The sequence below is a fragment of the Notechis scutatus genome, chromosome 3 (genome assembly GCF_049901735.1).
Source record: "Notechis scutatus isolate UNSWTSFEM ecotype Mainland chromosome 3, rNotScu1.2, whole genome shotgun sequence".
In the NCBI taxonomy this organism is placed as follows: Eukaryota; Metazoa; Chordata; class Lepidosauria; order Squamata; family Elapidae; genus Notechis; species Notechis scutatus.
The window spans coordinates 104,511,556-104,527,828 of NC_142011.1; the positions used below are offsets into that span (position 1 = coordinate 104,511,556).

General features: G+C 36.9%; 1 protein-coding gene across 2 annotated transcripts in view; it reads right to left on the minus strand.

Moving 5' to 3' along the window:
• LHX4 (LIM homeobox 4) overlaps positions 1 to 16,273 on the minus strand; it is a 69,624-nt gene that overhangs the window by 40,672 nt on the left and 12,679 nt on the right. For both annotated transcript variants that reach the window (XM_026669155.2, XM_087960872.1), the window contains exon 2: positions 2,138 to 2,309. In XM_026669155.2, coding sequence (XP_026524940.1) covers positions 2,138 to 2,309 — 172 coding nt within the window. The remainder of the gene's footprint in view (positions 1 to 2,137; positions 2,310 to 16,273) is intronic.

The following is a 16,273-nucleotide window of genomic DNA, read 5'->3' on the forward strand; positions in this document are numbered from 1 at the left end:
CACTACAAAGAAGTGGGGAAAGAAGGAAGGTTAAAAAGTTGAAATTTAAGAAGGCAATCAAAAGGGGGAATACCTGTGAAGTCAGGAAAGGCAGAAAGACCCAGCAGAAAAGGGGAAAGGAAGATATTAAGAAAGAGAGGAATATAAACTGGAATGAGAAAAGATATGGGGAAAAGAGGGGGAGGAGAAGCAGTAAGAAACAGGTGCATGAAATAAAGAAATACGGAAATAGTAAAATGTTGAAAATAAATCGTTTTTTCAGGGATAATGGTTGATGAATTAAAAAGGGGATTCTGCAGGGTGACAAGGGGTAATAAGAATATTTCTGCAATTAAAAATATTTAGAAAATAAGGTAATTTAGATACTGATAATGCTTATTAAAAATCAAGGGGGAAAATATGCTGCAGAATCCAAATGAAAAGATGTAATGATTATTATTGTAACTTCTTAAAAATAATGGTTTATTGGGAATCAAGATGAGGGAATAAAGGTATATTTTAATCATTGAGGTGTCACACTCAAAACAGTAAAAGTGGGGAAACCTATACTTGGTTGTTTTTTTTTTTTTAGTGTTAAAATTTGTATTAATCTAGAATTTATAAAAAGAATGTGTAATGGAAAGGTAATATGACAGACTAAAGAACCAACTAAATTAATAAGTTAATATAGACTATTAAAAGCAAGGAGAGACATTGGTAACCTTTTCATCATTATCATTATTATTATTAGGCAAACACATATTGTTTATCTTTATTTTTAAAATAAATATTAAAGGATTATATTTGAAATAATTGAAATGAAACAAAAAGATGTTTCGATTGATTATTAATGAAAGAAGCTAGAATTAATGTGTTTGTTTCTCTCCTTACTGAAAATTTGGAATGGAAAAGGTAATAATAGAATTAAGTATGCATATATGAATGTGTAATTGCTGTCATATTTGTATGTAAAGGTGATGACCCGGAAATACGTTGTCCACTAAAAAGAGATTTTTGTTTTTAATGTGAAAAACTGAATAAAATTTGTTTAAAAAAAAAATAACTAAGTGAATTAGGTGGCCTTTTCCCCACTGATTCCAGAGTGGACATACATTACGTACTTTTTTTTTCCTGCCAGTCCTAGAGCCGACCTGGCTGCCTGCCAAACTATCAAGGCCACTGAGTTCCTTGGCACTGATCTCAGAGGCCATGCCCTTCTTCCAGCCAATTCATCTCATGCCTAGATTCTCCCCTGGGGGGCAAAGCAGCTGCACAAAGTAGATCAGGGTTTGATTAACAAATTATTAAATTCAAAAGGATTTCATTTTCACTGCAAAAGGGGTGGGTAAATGCTGGAGGATGTCTTGGGTTAAGCTTTCTTCGGGAGGGATGTTTGCTCTAACTTTTTTACTCTCTCTTAGAGTTTACTGTTCCCCTTCCACTGCAAGGTTTGTGACTTATGAACAAACATTATTCCTGGCCTCTCCCCTGACTGCTTCCTCCTCTCCCCAGTTCTAGGCTTAGTTAGGAATTAGCACCAGAAAACCAAGCAGATGCTCCAAGCATCCTAAGGGATTCTATCTTAAAGGAATAGGATTGTGGGACCTTGATAAGGCAATCCTATATGGGTCAGTACAGGAAAGAAAAGCAACAGAATTCAATGGAATTGAAAGGCACATGGAACTGCAGCCTGAATAACCAACAGAAAGAAAACGTTGACTAGAGAATCCAAATCAAATACATACCCCCACCTTCCCAATATGACTATAAGATGGGAACAGGTGTTCTTGGCTGAAGTCATAGGTTATATTGTATTAAGAACACCCCTCAAAATAGCATTACATATAGAAGTCATCATAGCATCAGGATAAGAGATTATGAATGGTTTAAAAAAGATCACAGAAATAATATTTTCAAACAGTTTGTAAGTCTAGTCTAAGTCATCAGCATAGTTTGCCAGAGGCAATACCATTTTAGGACTGCACTGACATTTAAATTGGCATCTTTTTAGCTCGCCCTTTTAACAACCCCACTATACCATCCCTCAATTACCCCCTTGCCACCTCCCCAAAACAAGGGCATTTCAGACCATTGTCCATGGCCAGACAGTAGTCCTGCAAGCCTTCCAAGGTATCTTGGATAGCTTTTCTGTACCTACTTGAAGAAGTCTTCCTTGCAGTAGACACTTCCAGATCTGGAAAAGCAGCGTTCTGCCAGCTGCATCTGGCAATCTGCACACTTGAGGCAAGAGCCGTGCCAGTGTCGATCAAGGACTTTCAGGATGAACTTATCCAAGATGTGCTGGTTGCAGCCAGCACACTGGGGGATCTCTGGTAAAAGGAAGAACAAGAACAATGTCAGCAACAAACAACAAACATTTCTGCAAAGCATGAAAAGACTGCAGTGAGCAGGCACATCTGGTTGGTGGAGGGGACTGGGGGAGGGATTTAATGATGCACAAATCATCTGAAGCACATGGGAATGAGGTTGTAAGTGGAACCCTGTTTTATTGTTTCCAACTTAAAATTCCCTTTCCCACATTTTTCCCTGGTGAGGGGAACATGCAGGAACCCGAACATGAAGATCACTTGTAATGTCCCTTTTTAACAGAGGGAAAAGCACAAGGGGTTGGTTTGCTTCAGTTTATTATCAGCCCCAGTCGCTGCTATTAAATTATAAGTAGCAACAATTCTACGTCATCACCTGCACCACCATCATTTGCATGTCGATTCTAGTATAATATTATGACTGGAGAAGATTCAAAGCAGTGGTGGGATTCAAAAACTTTTACTACTGGTTCTGTGGGCATGGCTTGGTGGGCTTGGTGTGGCTTGGTGGACATGGCAGGGGAAGGATACTGTAAAATCTCCATTCCCTCCCCACTCCTGGGGGAAGGTTATTGCAAAATGCCATTCCCTCCCCACCCCACTAACCTGCTTTCCAGCTCCGATCTCCTCTGCAGGGCAACAAAAGAAGACCCAGCCAATCAGCTGGGACTCGGGAGGCAGAGAATAGATGGGGGTGGGGCCAGTCAGAGGTGGTATTTGCCGGTTCTCCGCACTACTCAAAATTTCTGCTACCGGTTCTCCAGAACTAGTCAGAACCTGCTGAATACTACCTCTGATTCAAAGTCTGATTCAAATACTTTACAAACAAATCTGGCCTGTTTAAAGTCAACATCTTGCTTGTTTGGATCATTTAAAAGGCTTGGAAACTTTTATAATCCAAGTTCAGCCTGAGATTCATTTAGAGGTACTCCTCAGCTTACAACAGTTCATTCAGTGACTGTTCAAAGTTACAACAGCACTGAAAAATGTGATTTATGACTGTTTTTCACAGTTACGACCTTTGCAGCGTCTCCATGATCATGTGAACAAAATTCAGAGGATTGGCCCCTGGTTCATATTTAAGATTGTTGCTGCATCCTAAGGTCATGTGATCACCTTTTGTCACCTTCTGATAAGCAAAGTCAATGGGGAACTCAATTCAACGGGGAACTTTGAACCGTCACTAAACAAACTGTCGTAAGTCGAGGAGTACCTCTAAATGAATCACGGGCTGAACCTGGATTATAAAAGTTTCCAAGCTTTTAAAATGATACAAAACAAGCAAGATGTTGACTTTAAACAGGCCAGGTTTGTTTGTAAAGTATAGAAGACTTTGAATCTTCTCCAGTCATAATATTATACTAGAATCGACATGGAAATGATGGTGGTGGAGGTGATGGTGTAGAATTAACAACCAGGATACTAAATGATCAACTACAGTGATTCACTTAACAACTGTGGCAAGAAAAGTCATAAAATGGGACAAAACTCACTTAACAAATGTCTCACTTAGCAACAGAAATTTTGGGCTTCGTTGTAGTCATAAATTGAAAGCTACCTGTATTTAGCCTGACCCAATATAAGACAGAATACAAATTCCATAATCTATTCATCCATAAACCATTGGTAATTTTTAAACATTTTAGGCTCTGCAGGTAGAAAAGCCCAAATTCTGTAGTCAAATTGTCAAATTTGGGAGGATGTAAAATGTATTGATGCAGCTCACAAAAATTAGCAAGATATCAAGGCTAGACTAAAACTGGAAAACACATAATAAGTAGGAACAAGAAACTCATGCAGGACTTATGTTCCTTTTCCCCAATTTTAGTTCGTGTTTTATTTTCTGAAATTACAGTGGGTGTTCAGATTTCTACCAAGGCCAACCATATTTATTAAGGATATTCAGAAAATTCCATAATAAATTCTTATCACTTTGGACCATGATCAAAAGAAAAATAACATTATAGTTTGGGCTGTTTCAATTTCTTGCCATCTAAACTCATTTCTATTTTTCTTTTCATATGGGACTGTGGGCAAACATTTTATCCAATCTTGATTAAAACAGTAGCCAGACAAAATGACTCATGGCATAACACCCAGCATCATAATCTATCCACTAGCCATTAAGCAGCATTGTAAAAATACACAAAATTTTAAGTTTTCTAAACTAGAAAATGCTTAAAAGAAACTAAGAAAACAATCATGCTGATTCAATGAAAATAAAACTATTGCTTTTAAAGGCTTTAGGATTTTTTTTAATATTGCCATATCAACTCTCTTTTCAGAAGTTTTCTATTTTCACAATGTAAGATCTTCATATTACTAATGAGTGGAGGTTTTTCGTTCCTTCTTTCTATCATATTGATCATTCTGCTCTGAAGAATTCATTGTAGTGACTATACTAACCATCCTCCTTCTAAAATCCTTTCCAAACTAAACCCATCCTTCCTGTCTCCCTCCCTCCCTTCCTTTTGGCAGGATTCCTTGAAGCAAACTGTGGAATCCAGACATTTAATAAGTGTCAGTTCTACTGCAATCATTTTCATACCCCAGGAAATTTCACCTGCTAATTTCTGTCTGACTAATTTCTGTTACTAAAAGCTAGCAAGAAATGGTTTGGAAACGATAGCACACTAAGTTTGGATTCCATCCTAAGAAATCCTGTACTTAATGAGGTGACCTACATTTTCCCAAGAAAAAGGAAATAATATGATAGAAATGCAGTACATTTCACCATAATGGGAGAGGCTGTGACTTGTGTGTGGCTGTTCAATCCAGATAGCAGATCAGAATGGTGACATTCATGGCTTTATCTATCCAGTCTTATTATGCTTCGGGTTTAAACCAGACTTGTACTCAACAGCTCTTCAAATAAAGAATTGTTCTGTGTAAAACAGGACATATGATTATCCTTTATTTTATCAACCATTTTAACAAAGTACAGAGAAATAAATGATCTCAGAACTTAAACAGATCCAGCATTCAGGATAGCTGGAGATTAAAAAGATAGATTGGATGGTTTTGCCTCCATAAGAAGTTCTTAACCTTCGATAGGGCTTTGGTACAATACATGAAGCATTTTACATATTTGAAATCAGTTCCATTTTACTTGTGCTAGCTCCGATGCTTTCAAAATACCTCCACCCCTCTTATTATACCATCCACTACCAGGCTTAAAAAATCTACATAGTTAACATATGTCTAACAAATCAAAAATAATATTTCTTCTTGGGAAACCAGAGATAAGATAAAACCCAATGCTGTTTAAGTTCAGTTTTACAATACCTAACATATGTGTTAGAGAAACTCTGCAGAGTTTCCTAGAATTGGTGCAATCTTTGTATTCTTCTGACATGCCGTGCATAAATTAAAGATGGCTCTTCAATGATTATAAATAAAAATAGACAGGACTGCCAATGTTTGGTTTATGTGAGGCCAAGACTGGAGAGTCAAGGATGCAAAGTGCTGGATGAGATGTGGTTGGGGTCAAAAGGCTGCCTGGCAGAAGGTGCCATTTTGCTGAATTTTGACCACTATCCTGCTTGCGTGACCAAATTCAGGTTTATTAGTCAGACCAGTAAAATATAGTCCTGTTGTGCACTCTGTCTCTACATGAGTCGTCCGTCTGCAGGAGAAATAGGAAGGGTGTAACAGCTGCAAAGAGCTGTGACTTCATGTCTCTATCTATCTGCCTATAGTTCCAAATAATGGAAGATGTTGTAAAGTCTGCCAAGGGAGATTTCCCAGTAAAAGCAATGCACATAAATTCTAATATATATGCCTGAAGAAAAGATTGATTTCTGAAGAAGCAAACCACAGAGCAGATATGGTGTAATATTTCAAGAGATGTTTATGCATCGGAGGCTTCTTTCTATTTCTTCCCTCTCTTTTCCCTCCTTTTTGGGGGAAAGGAGGCAGTTTTGGAATGGCAGGAGACCGACTCACAATAAATATGAAGAATTTGTTGCCTTTTTATGCCCCTACAAATCCTCTGGATGGCCAGAAAGGCATCTCAGAAGCTTTTGTATTGAAATCCCAATGAAACAGAAGCACTGATTGGCTTATTTACTGAGGAGGATTCTGTTGCTGAAAAAAAGATTCTAATTCTCCAGAGGACTGAAAATGGAATCATGAACCCAGCGTTACCCCCACCTTCCTTTGGCTGGCTGAGATAAAAAACAGGGGCCCAGGGACAGAACTGACCAGACCAGGGTTGGAAATCAGATTTCAGCAATGATGGTGGGAGATCAGGTTAGCAGGCTGTCTTAAAGAGTGTGTTCTTTCTCAGTTCTACTCTGTTTTCCAAGTCCTACCATTAATTTATTCCCCTAAGATGGCTTGCCTAATAAAAAGCCAGGCCTTTTGTGCATTTTCAACATCTACTACACAGGCCTGCTTATAGACTAATGAAAGGTTTTGCAGTGCAGAAAAAGCTGCCAGAGAAATGGAGTGCATGACTAAAGAAAGAATTGTATATACCCGTGATGGCGAACCTATGGCACGATGAACCTCTTGTCTTTCTTTTCAGTGGATTTTCCAGCCATTTTATATCTGAGATTCCTCTCTAACCAGCCTTATTAAAAAAAAAAAAAAAATGAGAGAAAGGCATTTATAATATAAATGAACTCTATATCTTATTACTGTAATTCAATTTCTAAAGCTGTTCAATTGCCAAAAAATTTAAGTCATGAAGAATGAAAGAAAGAACCAAATAATAAAGTAGGGGGAAGACAGAAACTTTAGTCATTACAACCCTCCAAATGAGATTCCAATTCACATTATGAAGTAAATTCAGCCTCCTCTCTTCCTGAATTTCTGCATTAATTAAACTTTTGTCTCAACTTTCCTGTAAGGAATGATCCCATTTTATTTTCATTACAATTTTAAAATGATCTAGTCTGAGAATAACTGCCTTCCCATAACCTTAGGTCAAGATTCTTTGGTTGAATTGTGGTTTTAGAACTATCTGTAGTATCCTGATTGGCTTATATCGCTGGGCCATCATGGATGGATTCACTCACCAGATTGTGCCAAAACCAAGCTTCTTAATAGTTTAAAGTCAGTTTTGAAACTAATCATTTAGTGCCACAGGTTCACTGCAATTACATAGGTATCTATACCTCCAACCTGCAAGACAAGAGTGATTTTTGCAAAATACCTTTCTCTGTAAAATGGTTGTTACCTAGTTGAACACATGTGCAATGATTTGATACAAAGCTTACGAGCTTGTATCAGGATGTAAGTATGTAAAGAAGAACTTCCATTATAGCATCATTATGCATGTATTTCATTTCAGCACCATTTATTATTATGACTGTTGTTCCAAATGCTCATTTTTAAAAGCCTAGTTAGTAGTGCAACATTATGTAAGGCCAGTTTGACAAAAGAGCAGTACTAAACTTCAGCTTTCAGATGATAATATATATGTATTAAACAAAATCCCAAGATAGAAGTTGATTATTTTAAAGCAGAATGTCTGTTGCATTAACTAAAAGAGTTCAGGAATCTGAAAAAGCCTCTAAACAGAGGCAGGTGGCAATGAAAGTTAATATATTCTATGGCAAAGTAAAATCCTGACTTTTTGCCATTTTTCTTTCTTTCTTTATAAATAAATAAATAAATTATGTTTGTTTTTAAAGACGGCCATTTCACTTTTTCCCATGAAATATTTTTTTTATTTCAGAAACAAGATGTTACATTTAAAACAAACAACTACAAAGACAATTAAAAAAATACAGACACGGTAAAAGAAGAAAAAAGAAATAATAAAGAAGTGTGCACAACATATACAGAATCAACATTAAACATTGAACCACCCTCATTGAATGCTTTTTGCCATTTTTTTCAGAAAATGAAAAGATTTTACAGAGATCTCTCTATAAGATTTAAAGAGCTTAGCTTGGAAAGTGGCATTAAAAATTCTAATTGATCATTCAGTATTCCAAGATGCCCTATTAATTCACTATCAATGTAATTCTTGGGTTGCTATTTAGGATATCTATTAAATCAGGAGTGTCAAACTCGTGGCCCGCGGGCCAGATGCATCATGTGCTGGCCCCGCCCTCGCCTGGTTTCACAAAGGGGGGGAAAGTCCCGATACGTCATGAGACGCAGTGAGTTTGTCACCCCTGTATTAAATGAAGATGTATAATTATTGTCTGAGCACGTGTTAGGGTTGGGGTTAACAGTTAGTAACAGTTCCTGAACTAACCAAAATCAATTTCCACCATTCCACCCAAAATTTAAAGGAAACGGGTAGCTAGCGTGTCATGCTTTCTCATTTTCAATACAAGCTGTGTGCTTTTCTGGTCAATGTCACTCATCCACCCACTTCAATCTGAGCCATTGCTACAAGGAGAACTTCCTTGGCTACAAAGAGCCATTCTTTCAGTTTAAAAACTACCATGAAGCCAAAAGAATAGCCCATCAGCATTTTTGCAGCCAGAGATCATAGCCAAGTCCCTGCCCTATTGTCCCCATTTATTCGTACCTCTTTCCTGTATTCTTACTCATGTTTATACTTATATCTATTATCTTGTAAGCGATTGACAAATCAATAAATAAATAAATAAACAAATAAAAATAAATAGATTCTAGGCTGTTTAACTAATTGCAGATCCCTGAAACCATTTCAGGACTGAGAAAGAAGGCAAAGGTGAATTTGAATTCCTTCTCCTTTTGTTTCGCCAGAAGAGCAGTCCAGGGATGTATTGTTGTACTTGCCTTTTATACTAAAGCTGGCGGAAGCAGGTAAAAGAGAGAAAGAATAAGCTTCTCTTGAATTCATGAGCTATGAGGTGTGAGGAAGCAAGATTTTCAGTTAATGCTCAGCAAGAATAAAATTACAACTGTTAGGGCTGAATTACAGATCAGCTGAATTGGAAATAAATTGTCTCATTCATCAATATTGTCTATATTAAGAGTATGAACGAATCAGCTTTCAAACTGGCACAGAATCCGCCTGTGAAGGTATCCTTACCTCCAATGCCATTTCTATCACTAAAGAGATAACAACATGCAAAACTATTCAGATTTCTTGATTTCCCTTTCTTTAAAACTTGGTTGTTCCATACGACAGGAAATAAGTCAACCAAACTACAAAATCCATTCCCCCCAATGACTAGCAAAACATGAAAATAAAACAAGGCTTCAGTGCAGGAGTGGGATTCAATTTTTTTAACAACCAGTTCTGTGGGCGTGGCTTAGTTGGTGGGTGTGGCTTGGTGGTCATGTGACTGGCTGGGCGTGGCCAACTCAATATCACTCACATTGATGCATGCATCTCCTCGCCTGGCCTCTCATGATTGTGGGGATGCTGCAACAGTCGTGTGAAAAATGGTCATGTCATTTTTTTCAGTGCCATTGTAACTTTGAATGGTCACTCCATACAAGCAAAGTACCAGCAAAGGAGGGGGAAAAAACTCCAGAGAAGTTCCTGAGACAGGAAGTCTAGTCCTGCCAAGAATGTAATAAGGGTTAACGGAGAGGTAATTTCTGTAAGCAATACCAGAATGTTTCCTTCCTGCCTTCCTTACAGGATTAGGCCAGTAATTTCTTCTAACAACCGGTTCTCCGAACTGCTTAGAATGTTAACAACCGGTTCTAGCGAATAGGTGCAAACTGGTAGAAACCCACCCCTGCTTCAGTGAAAAATCTATAGGCCCGCTTTGACTTTCTAAGTACAATTATCTGTCCTGACAAATCTTGCTCATCTATTCTCCTATCTTTCCATCTAGCAATTATGTAATTTATTTTAAGTATAATATAATAAGAATACAGTTAGTGGAATTATACCCTGTGATCAGATTAAAATCTAATGCTTTAATGCAACAAATATTTCCACTTACTTTTTATAATATGAAATGTTTCTTCTATCTTTACAATAAAGTAGAATAAAGAAGCTTCTTTTGTGTTTCTCTGTTAAGAATAGACAGTTATCCAGCCCAGTGGAATTAGATTTGTATTGTTGTTTAATTGACCAGTTACAAACTAGTGCCATTGGGTAAAGAGCTATGTTCTTGAGCCCCAAGTCATGTTATCAATCTTGTTTTTCAAAGCCAAATTACCTCTTCAGTTCCTGGCCCTGAAATTGTAATGAAGCATTGTGCAATCCCTTGAAAGTCATTTCTTTCCAGAGTTTTCAGTACAAGTGAAGTGAGTTGCAAGTCTTAATGTAGTAAGTAACAGAAGGTTTTGCTTAAAATTTAGGACAATTCCTTTTGAAATTCCTATATCTGGTTTTTTTAATGGAATTTTGTTCAGTATTAGACTAAAAAATAAATATGTAACATTAGAGTGCTAAATATGTCATAGATTGGCCATAAACTGGCCAACATTCTCAGAAATGATTAGGGATTTCAAAAGAGTCTTAATCAGACACTTTATAAATCGTTAATATTAGAACATCCTGTATACCTTGCTTCCTGAAATTTCAAAATGCCTCACTGTCCTTCAGAATGTCAGATGGTAACAAAACAAAGGGTCCCAAATGGAACTATAAGTTGGTAGAGACTCTTTCATGGATGCTTAGGGCATGGAATAGGCAATTGTTATTCCATTGTTGGAGAAAAGATCAACTCCATTCCACAGAAGACTTTTGAAATGACACTGCATTGTTCCAGCAACAAAGATTGTGATAATCTGCCAGTGGAAAATGGATTCCTTCTGATCAACAGTCTAAGTAGAGGCATATGTATTAATAGTGAGAACTATATGAAATATGATTTCAGTTCACAACAATTTATTAGATAATGCTTTCCAAATATCTTCTCCAGATTAGGGCCTGCCATGCCCTTTGATGAGCTAGCTAGGAATGATGGGAAATGTAGTCCTGAACAGCTGGGGAATAATACCGTATAGTACTACTGAAAGCTGCTCAGTGGCATCATTTGAGATAAATGGTATAAATATCCTTTTCCCAAATCCTACTATGAGCACGTTTAAATAATTAAATAAGTTGTAAGGTACATGTGAAGAAGTCCAACCTAAACTACAATAAATTTCATGAGAGGAAATGTCTCAAAAGTGAGAAGAAGAGTGTTAAAGAGGAAGATGAAAGGGAAAATCAGCAATATCATATCTCTAAGTATGGTTGGAGATCACTCAAGACCAAAACAATAATATAATTTATAATTTAGGAAAAACCTTCAAATGCAAGAAGCTGTCAGCAATGGACTGTGTGAAAAAAGCTTTTGCTTAAATATATCAGAAGCAAAATGCCAACTATGGAGCTGTGGACTTCGATAAGAAAAAAATGTTTTCTTTCTTTAAGAAAAAAGCTACACAAATTGCAGAGAAATTTACAAAATAAAATATGGACACATTTCTGTCTTGATTCTTCTACCATTTTCCCCCATAAATGATTACATCTGTTTCACAAACACAAACCACAGACCTGCCTCTTATTTCCAACAAATCTGTTAGCCTTTTTCTTTGCAATATACACAGAGAGTTATATGTTCTGAACTTGCTTTCAGTGGCCACAGATTTGATTAGGTTAACAGCTAATGGACCTACTCTTTTAACCCTAAGTCAAACACAGTTGAAACATTCAGGAAGATGACTTTGTGGGAAGAGCCTCCCACTCCACACACACTCCCTCCCCCACCGCCCAAGAGACAATGGATTATGTTAGCTCTCTTTCTACTCTCTTTCTACTTTTTACTGGGCTGGATGCAATTTGTGTGGGAACAAAATCAGAAAGAGAAGTGGGGAGAGATGTCCAAATTAAGCTTTAGGTTCCCTTCAGTCCACCAATATATCTATCTATCTGTTGCTTTGGAAGGAAATGGGGCAAGATTTTGAGATGAGACCATCTTTTTCTTTGATCGTGTCAACCACTCTTCTGAGATACATTTGTCTTTTGCATACTAAAAATGTTTCACAGGGATTTTTCTTGTTTTCAGCCCTTTACTATCAAAGATCATATGCACTTTGCCTGCCTATATTTATTGCATTGATGGACTGTATGATGGACCAAAGTACTGAAGCACACTAAGGCCATTTTCCTAATGGTTTAGAATCCTGCTCATCCTTCCTTAGGTCGGCAGAAGGTTCTATTGTTCTAAATTAATCCAGGTTGTTGACTGCATCTGGGTTTTGTAATACCTTGTTGTGTCTCTAGTAGCTAAGTGGCAAACTGGAGGGAATTAGCAATGCATCCCCATACCTCACTTTTCCTTCTGTCAGCACTGAGAGGTAGGACAGGTCAACGAATAAATTCTACAAAAACTATTTTAACACTTTATTGCTGCCACGTGTAATAAGGGAATATTGAACGCCTGATCTGGATTCTTTCTCCCACTTCTTACATCAAAGAAAATCAAGGTGGAACACAAACTTAAATTTCTCACTCACTTCTCCTCCGAGCTAAGTTAGTTTTTAACTAATGCCTGTTGAATTATTTCTTCAAGGTTATCTCTGTTCTCCTTCACATGTCCCCACTGATACTGTCAATTTTTCCCTCTAAGCTGAAAAATATACAGATCTGAATATTGTAGCAAGAAAGGGTAGAGCTACTATACACATTTCAACACTATTTCAATTTTGCATATATCTGCCTTTGCAATTCTACCTGTGAATTGTGACTCTTGACTCCTCTCACCTCTACCTTGCTTTTAGAGTCTTGCAGCATTTTATCCAGGGCAGGTTTATTTTAATAAAAGGCGATGTTCATTAAGCTCTTGAAAGTGACATAGAAACTTTTGAAATTTTGGATATTGATTCTTTCCTTTCTGGTTTCCTCGATTCAGGATCTGTTCTATGTCCAACCAAAGCTCCACTTTAATTATTTTGGGGTTCCAGGCATTCAGTATTCATCATTTTCAAGGCTTTTGACCAGCTGAAGCCACTCCCCATTATAGATGGTGCAGTTTTCTCTTAGACCCTGGAGAAAGGAGATTGCAAGTTATGCTCACTTCCTCATTTTGGAGGCCTCCTTGTGTATTTCGATGAGGAATATGGTGACAGTGCCATAATTAATGCAGAATCCAGCTCTATAAATGTTTTATTTCCCTTAGTTGAGACTGTGTAGGTTTCCCAAGATGTCAGAGTTATACAGCTCTTCCCCATAAGTGGCAATGAAAACTTTATAGCATCACTGACATTGCAGATTTTGTTTATGCCACCAATTTTAGTTCCCCTTTTTAAAAGAAAATAAAATCCAATAATGGTTTCTCCTTGAAGTGCATTAGTTACCATAGAAACAGTGATGTCGCTCAAATGGGCAGAACTTGAACATCACCCAAAAGTATAGCTTGAAGAAAATGATAGTTCTCCTTGAGCTGGAGCCAAAGTTGACAATGACTTGTCCTAGTCAGTGACAGGAAGTTGTTGTGTACATAACAGGAAGTAGAGTATTTTAATGACATCATTGGTATTTTGCAAGTTAGAAATGAGAGCAGTATGGAATGCAGGAAAATTATGGCTACCAGATTTAATTAGTAGATTAATTTGTTTACCCTAAGATTTAAATGTATTTATTTATAGCAATTTAGCTTTCATATAATACTTTGAATATTAAAACTTTTATAGACATTATAACATGACTCTTACATTTCTGTGTCCTTACCATTATGGAGATGGGGGTGAAAATATTCATGCTGTAATCTTTACCAATAGCATGTTACTTGAAGTATGAACAACCAATAAATAATAGTAACAAATTAAATAATAAAATCAATCAATTTGTATTGAAGCACAGTAATTAAAACAACACACCTGAAACAATTTGGGCACATCAAACAAGGTGCAACATAGTGTCTACATCTCTTTGACGTACTAATACTGATCAGACTGTCTCCTATCATTAAAGAATTTCTTTCTGGGCAGAAGGTTAAGAGAGGACTAAGTCAACTATGTTCCAAAATATTATGGGTTTTACCTTATCTGAGATTGATAGATTCTCATTGAGAAATCCAAAAGTTATATTTATCTTAATTTGTACACATATATTCTTTTATTTTGCCTTTTTATAACGTAAAATAAAATTATATGAAGTATTATATTACAGAATATTTAATGCCAGAATAAATCAAATAAGGGAAATATAAACACCTTCTTGAAAAAAAAAGCACTTATTTTATCTGATTGGTTCTTCAAATATGCTTTCCTTAGTTTTTATCTTCCTTTTCCTTATTCTTTCATCAGAAGATCATCTTGTCTCACTCCAACTGCTCAGACTATTTTAAAATACAAGTTTCAAGTCACAGTAAAACAGAAAGCCTAACAGATCTGGGATGCCAATTTTCCCAGCAAAGGGGCCTCGATGGAGTAGGTTTTCTCAATTCTGGTAAGCATATCGTGAGCAAAAGCAAGATCAAATATCCCTAACCATATCTGAGGGCAAATTTGTTTATAGTACAGAATGCAATGGAGGCTCTGAAGGTTTTGGATTCCAGCAGATCAAAATGAAGAGGAACGTGTCAGGAACAGACAATCCATGAGTGCTGCATAAGACTAAGCTTTTGCTACCTGAAATGATGCGTCACTCAGATTGATGGTAGGATTTATAGAAGGCCAATAAAATTGCAACAATAAACTAAAAACATCTCAGTACTGCAAAAGGGGAGAAAGAGGAGGAGAAGTCATAGTGTGATCTAAAACTCAGAAATGCCTGAAATGATGTTTCCTTTGGCAAGACTTATAGGGGAAAACCCCAATAAAACTTATAGGGGAAACTTATAGGGGAAAACCCCAATAAAACTTTGCTTGTAAGAATTGCATCCTGGGGTCTGCTTCTCCTGCAGGGCTGAGAGAGCTTCCAGGAAGTATATCCAGGTGAGCAATAAAACTCTGAGACAATGCCACGTTTTAAAAGTCATTAGCAACCCTTAAAGCTGGCGTATAGTAACAGAAAAGCAATGTTGCCTGGGCATGTTGTGCTTCCTGCAGTCCATTTCTGCCCATTTCCAATACAGGTGACAAAGAATACCTTTCCAAGTTTCATCTGGCTAATCATAATCTCTGACTTGTATAAAGTCACAGCATCATGCAATAACATTTTGCACATGTAAAGAAAACACACTAATAACAATAGCAGCACAATACACATTGTCACTGATAGAGTGTTCTGGCTAAATTCAGTTTTAGGATTCATACATGAAACAAAGATAGGTTATAGGGCAATGATACTCTTAATTTATTATCCCAGTTCCATCCAAGTCAGTACAGTTATGCTTCTGTAAGTGTTCCATTACACAGAGGTCCATAATTCAAACAAAAATGTGTCACCTCTGACTGGAAGATCAAAGTATAGAAGCAATTAAAAGATTGTTGAGTTAAAGCAGATTGATTGTGATTGATTCTCTCCTAAAAATATCAAATACTTCCTGAGAATTACTCTTCTTACTTAAATGTGGTACTTTTAACATACTTTTAAGTTTCGAATGCATGAAACAGAAGATTTAAATAGGAGCTCTATTACACTTGGAAAAAGTAATAGCTGGCATTGCAAGCTATTGGATGGGGTGGGGATTCCCTCTGTGCCCTAGAAGAGGAGGTTAGCTAAATGAACACTTATTAACAATGAGAGACAGAATTGCCATGATTAATTGCTAAATGCAAAAACAAGCAGGAAGCCAAAGCAATCTCCATCTTAAAATACGGGCACATAAAGACCTCTAATCCACAACTCAGCCAAATGTTGATCTAGAAAGTCCTTCTTTTCAACAATATAGCACTGGATTAACAATGGGAATAGTGATTCTTCTCTCTGCCAACCGTGACACAAGCTTAATGATGATGGTGACTGAAAGCATGATTGTTATCAATAATGTAACAGGATAAAAAGTATCATCAATAAATATATTGCACATTCTAGAGACACTGCACAGGGGAAAATCTGGAGCAGATTGTCCAGGAGAAGCTCAAGAGGGCTTGTATGCCTTATAGAAACACACCACAAGAAAACCTGAAGTCGAAATGTTGGAATATATTGAAATGATTAAGCACTACTTCTACCAAATTTA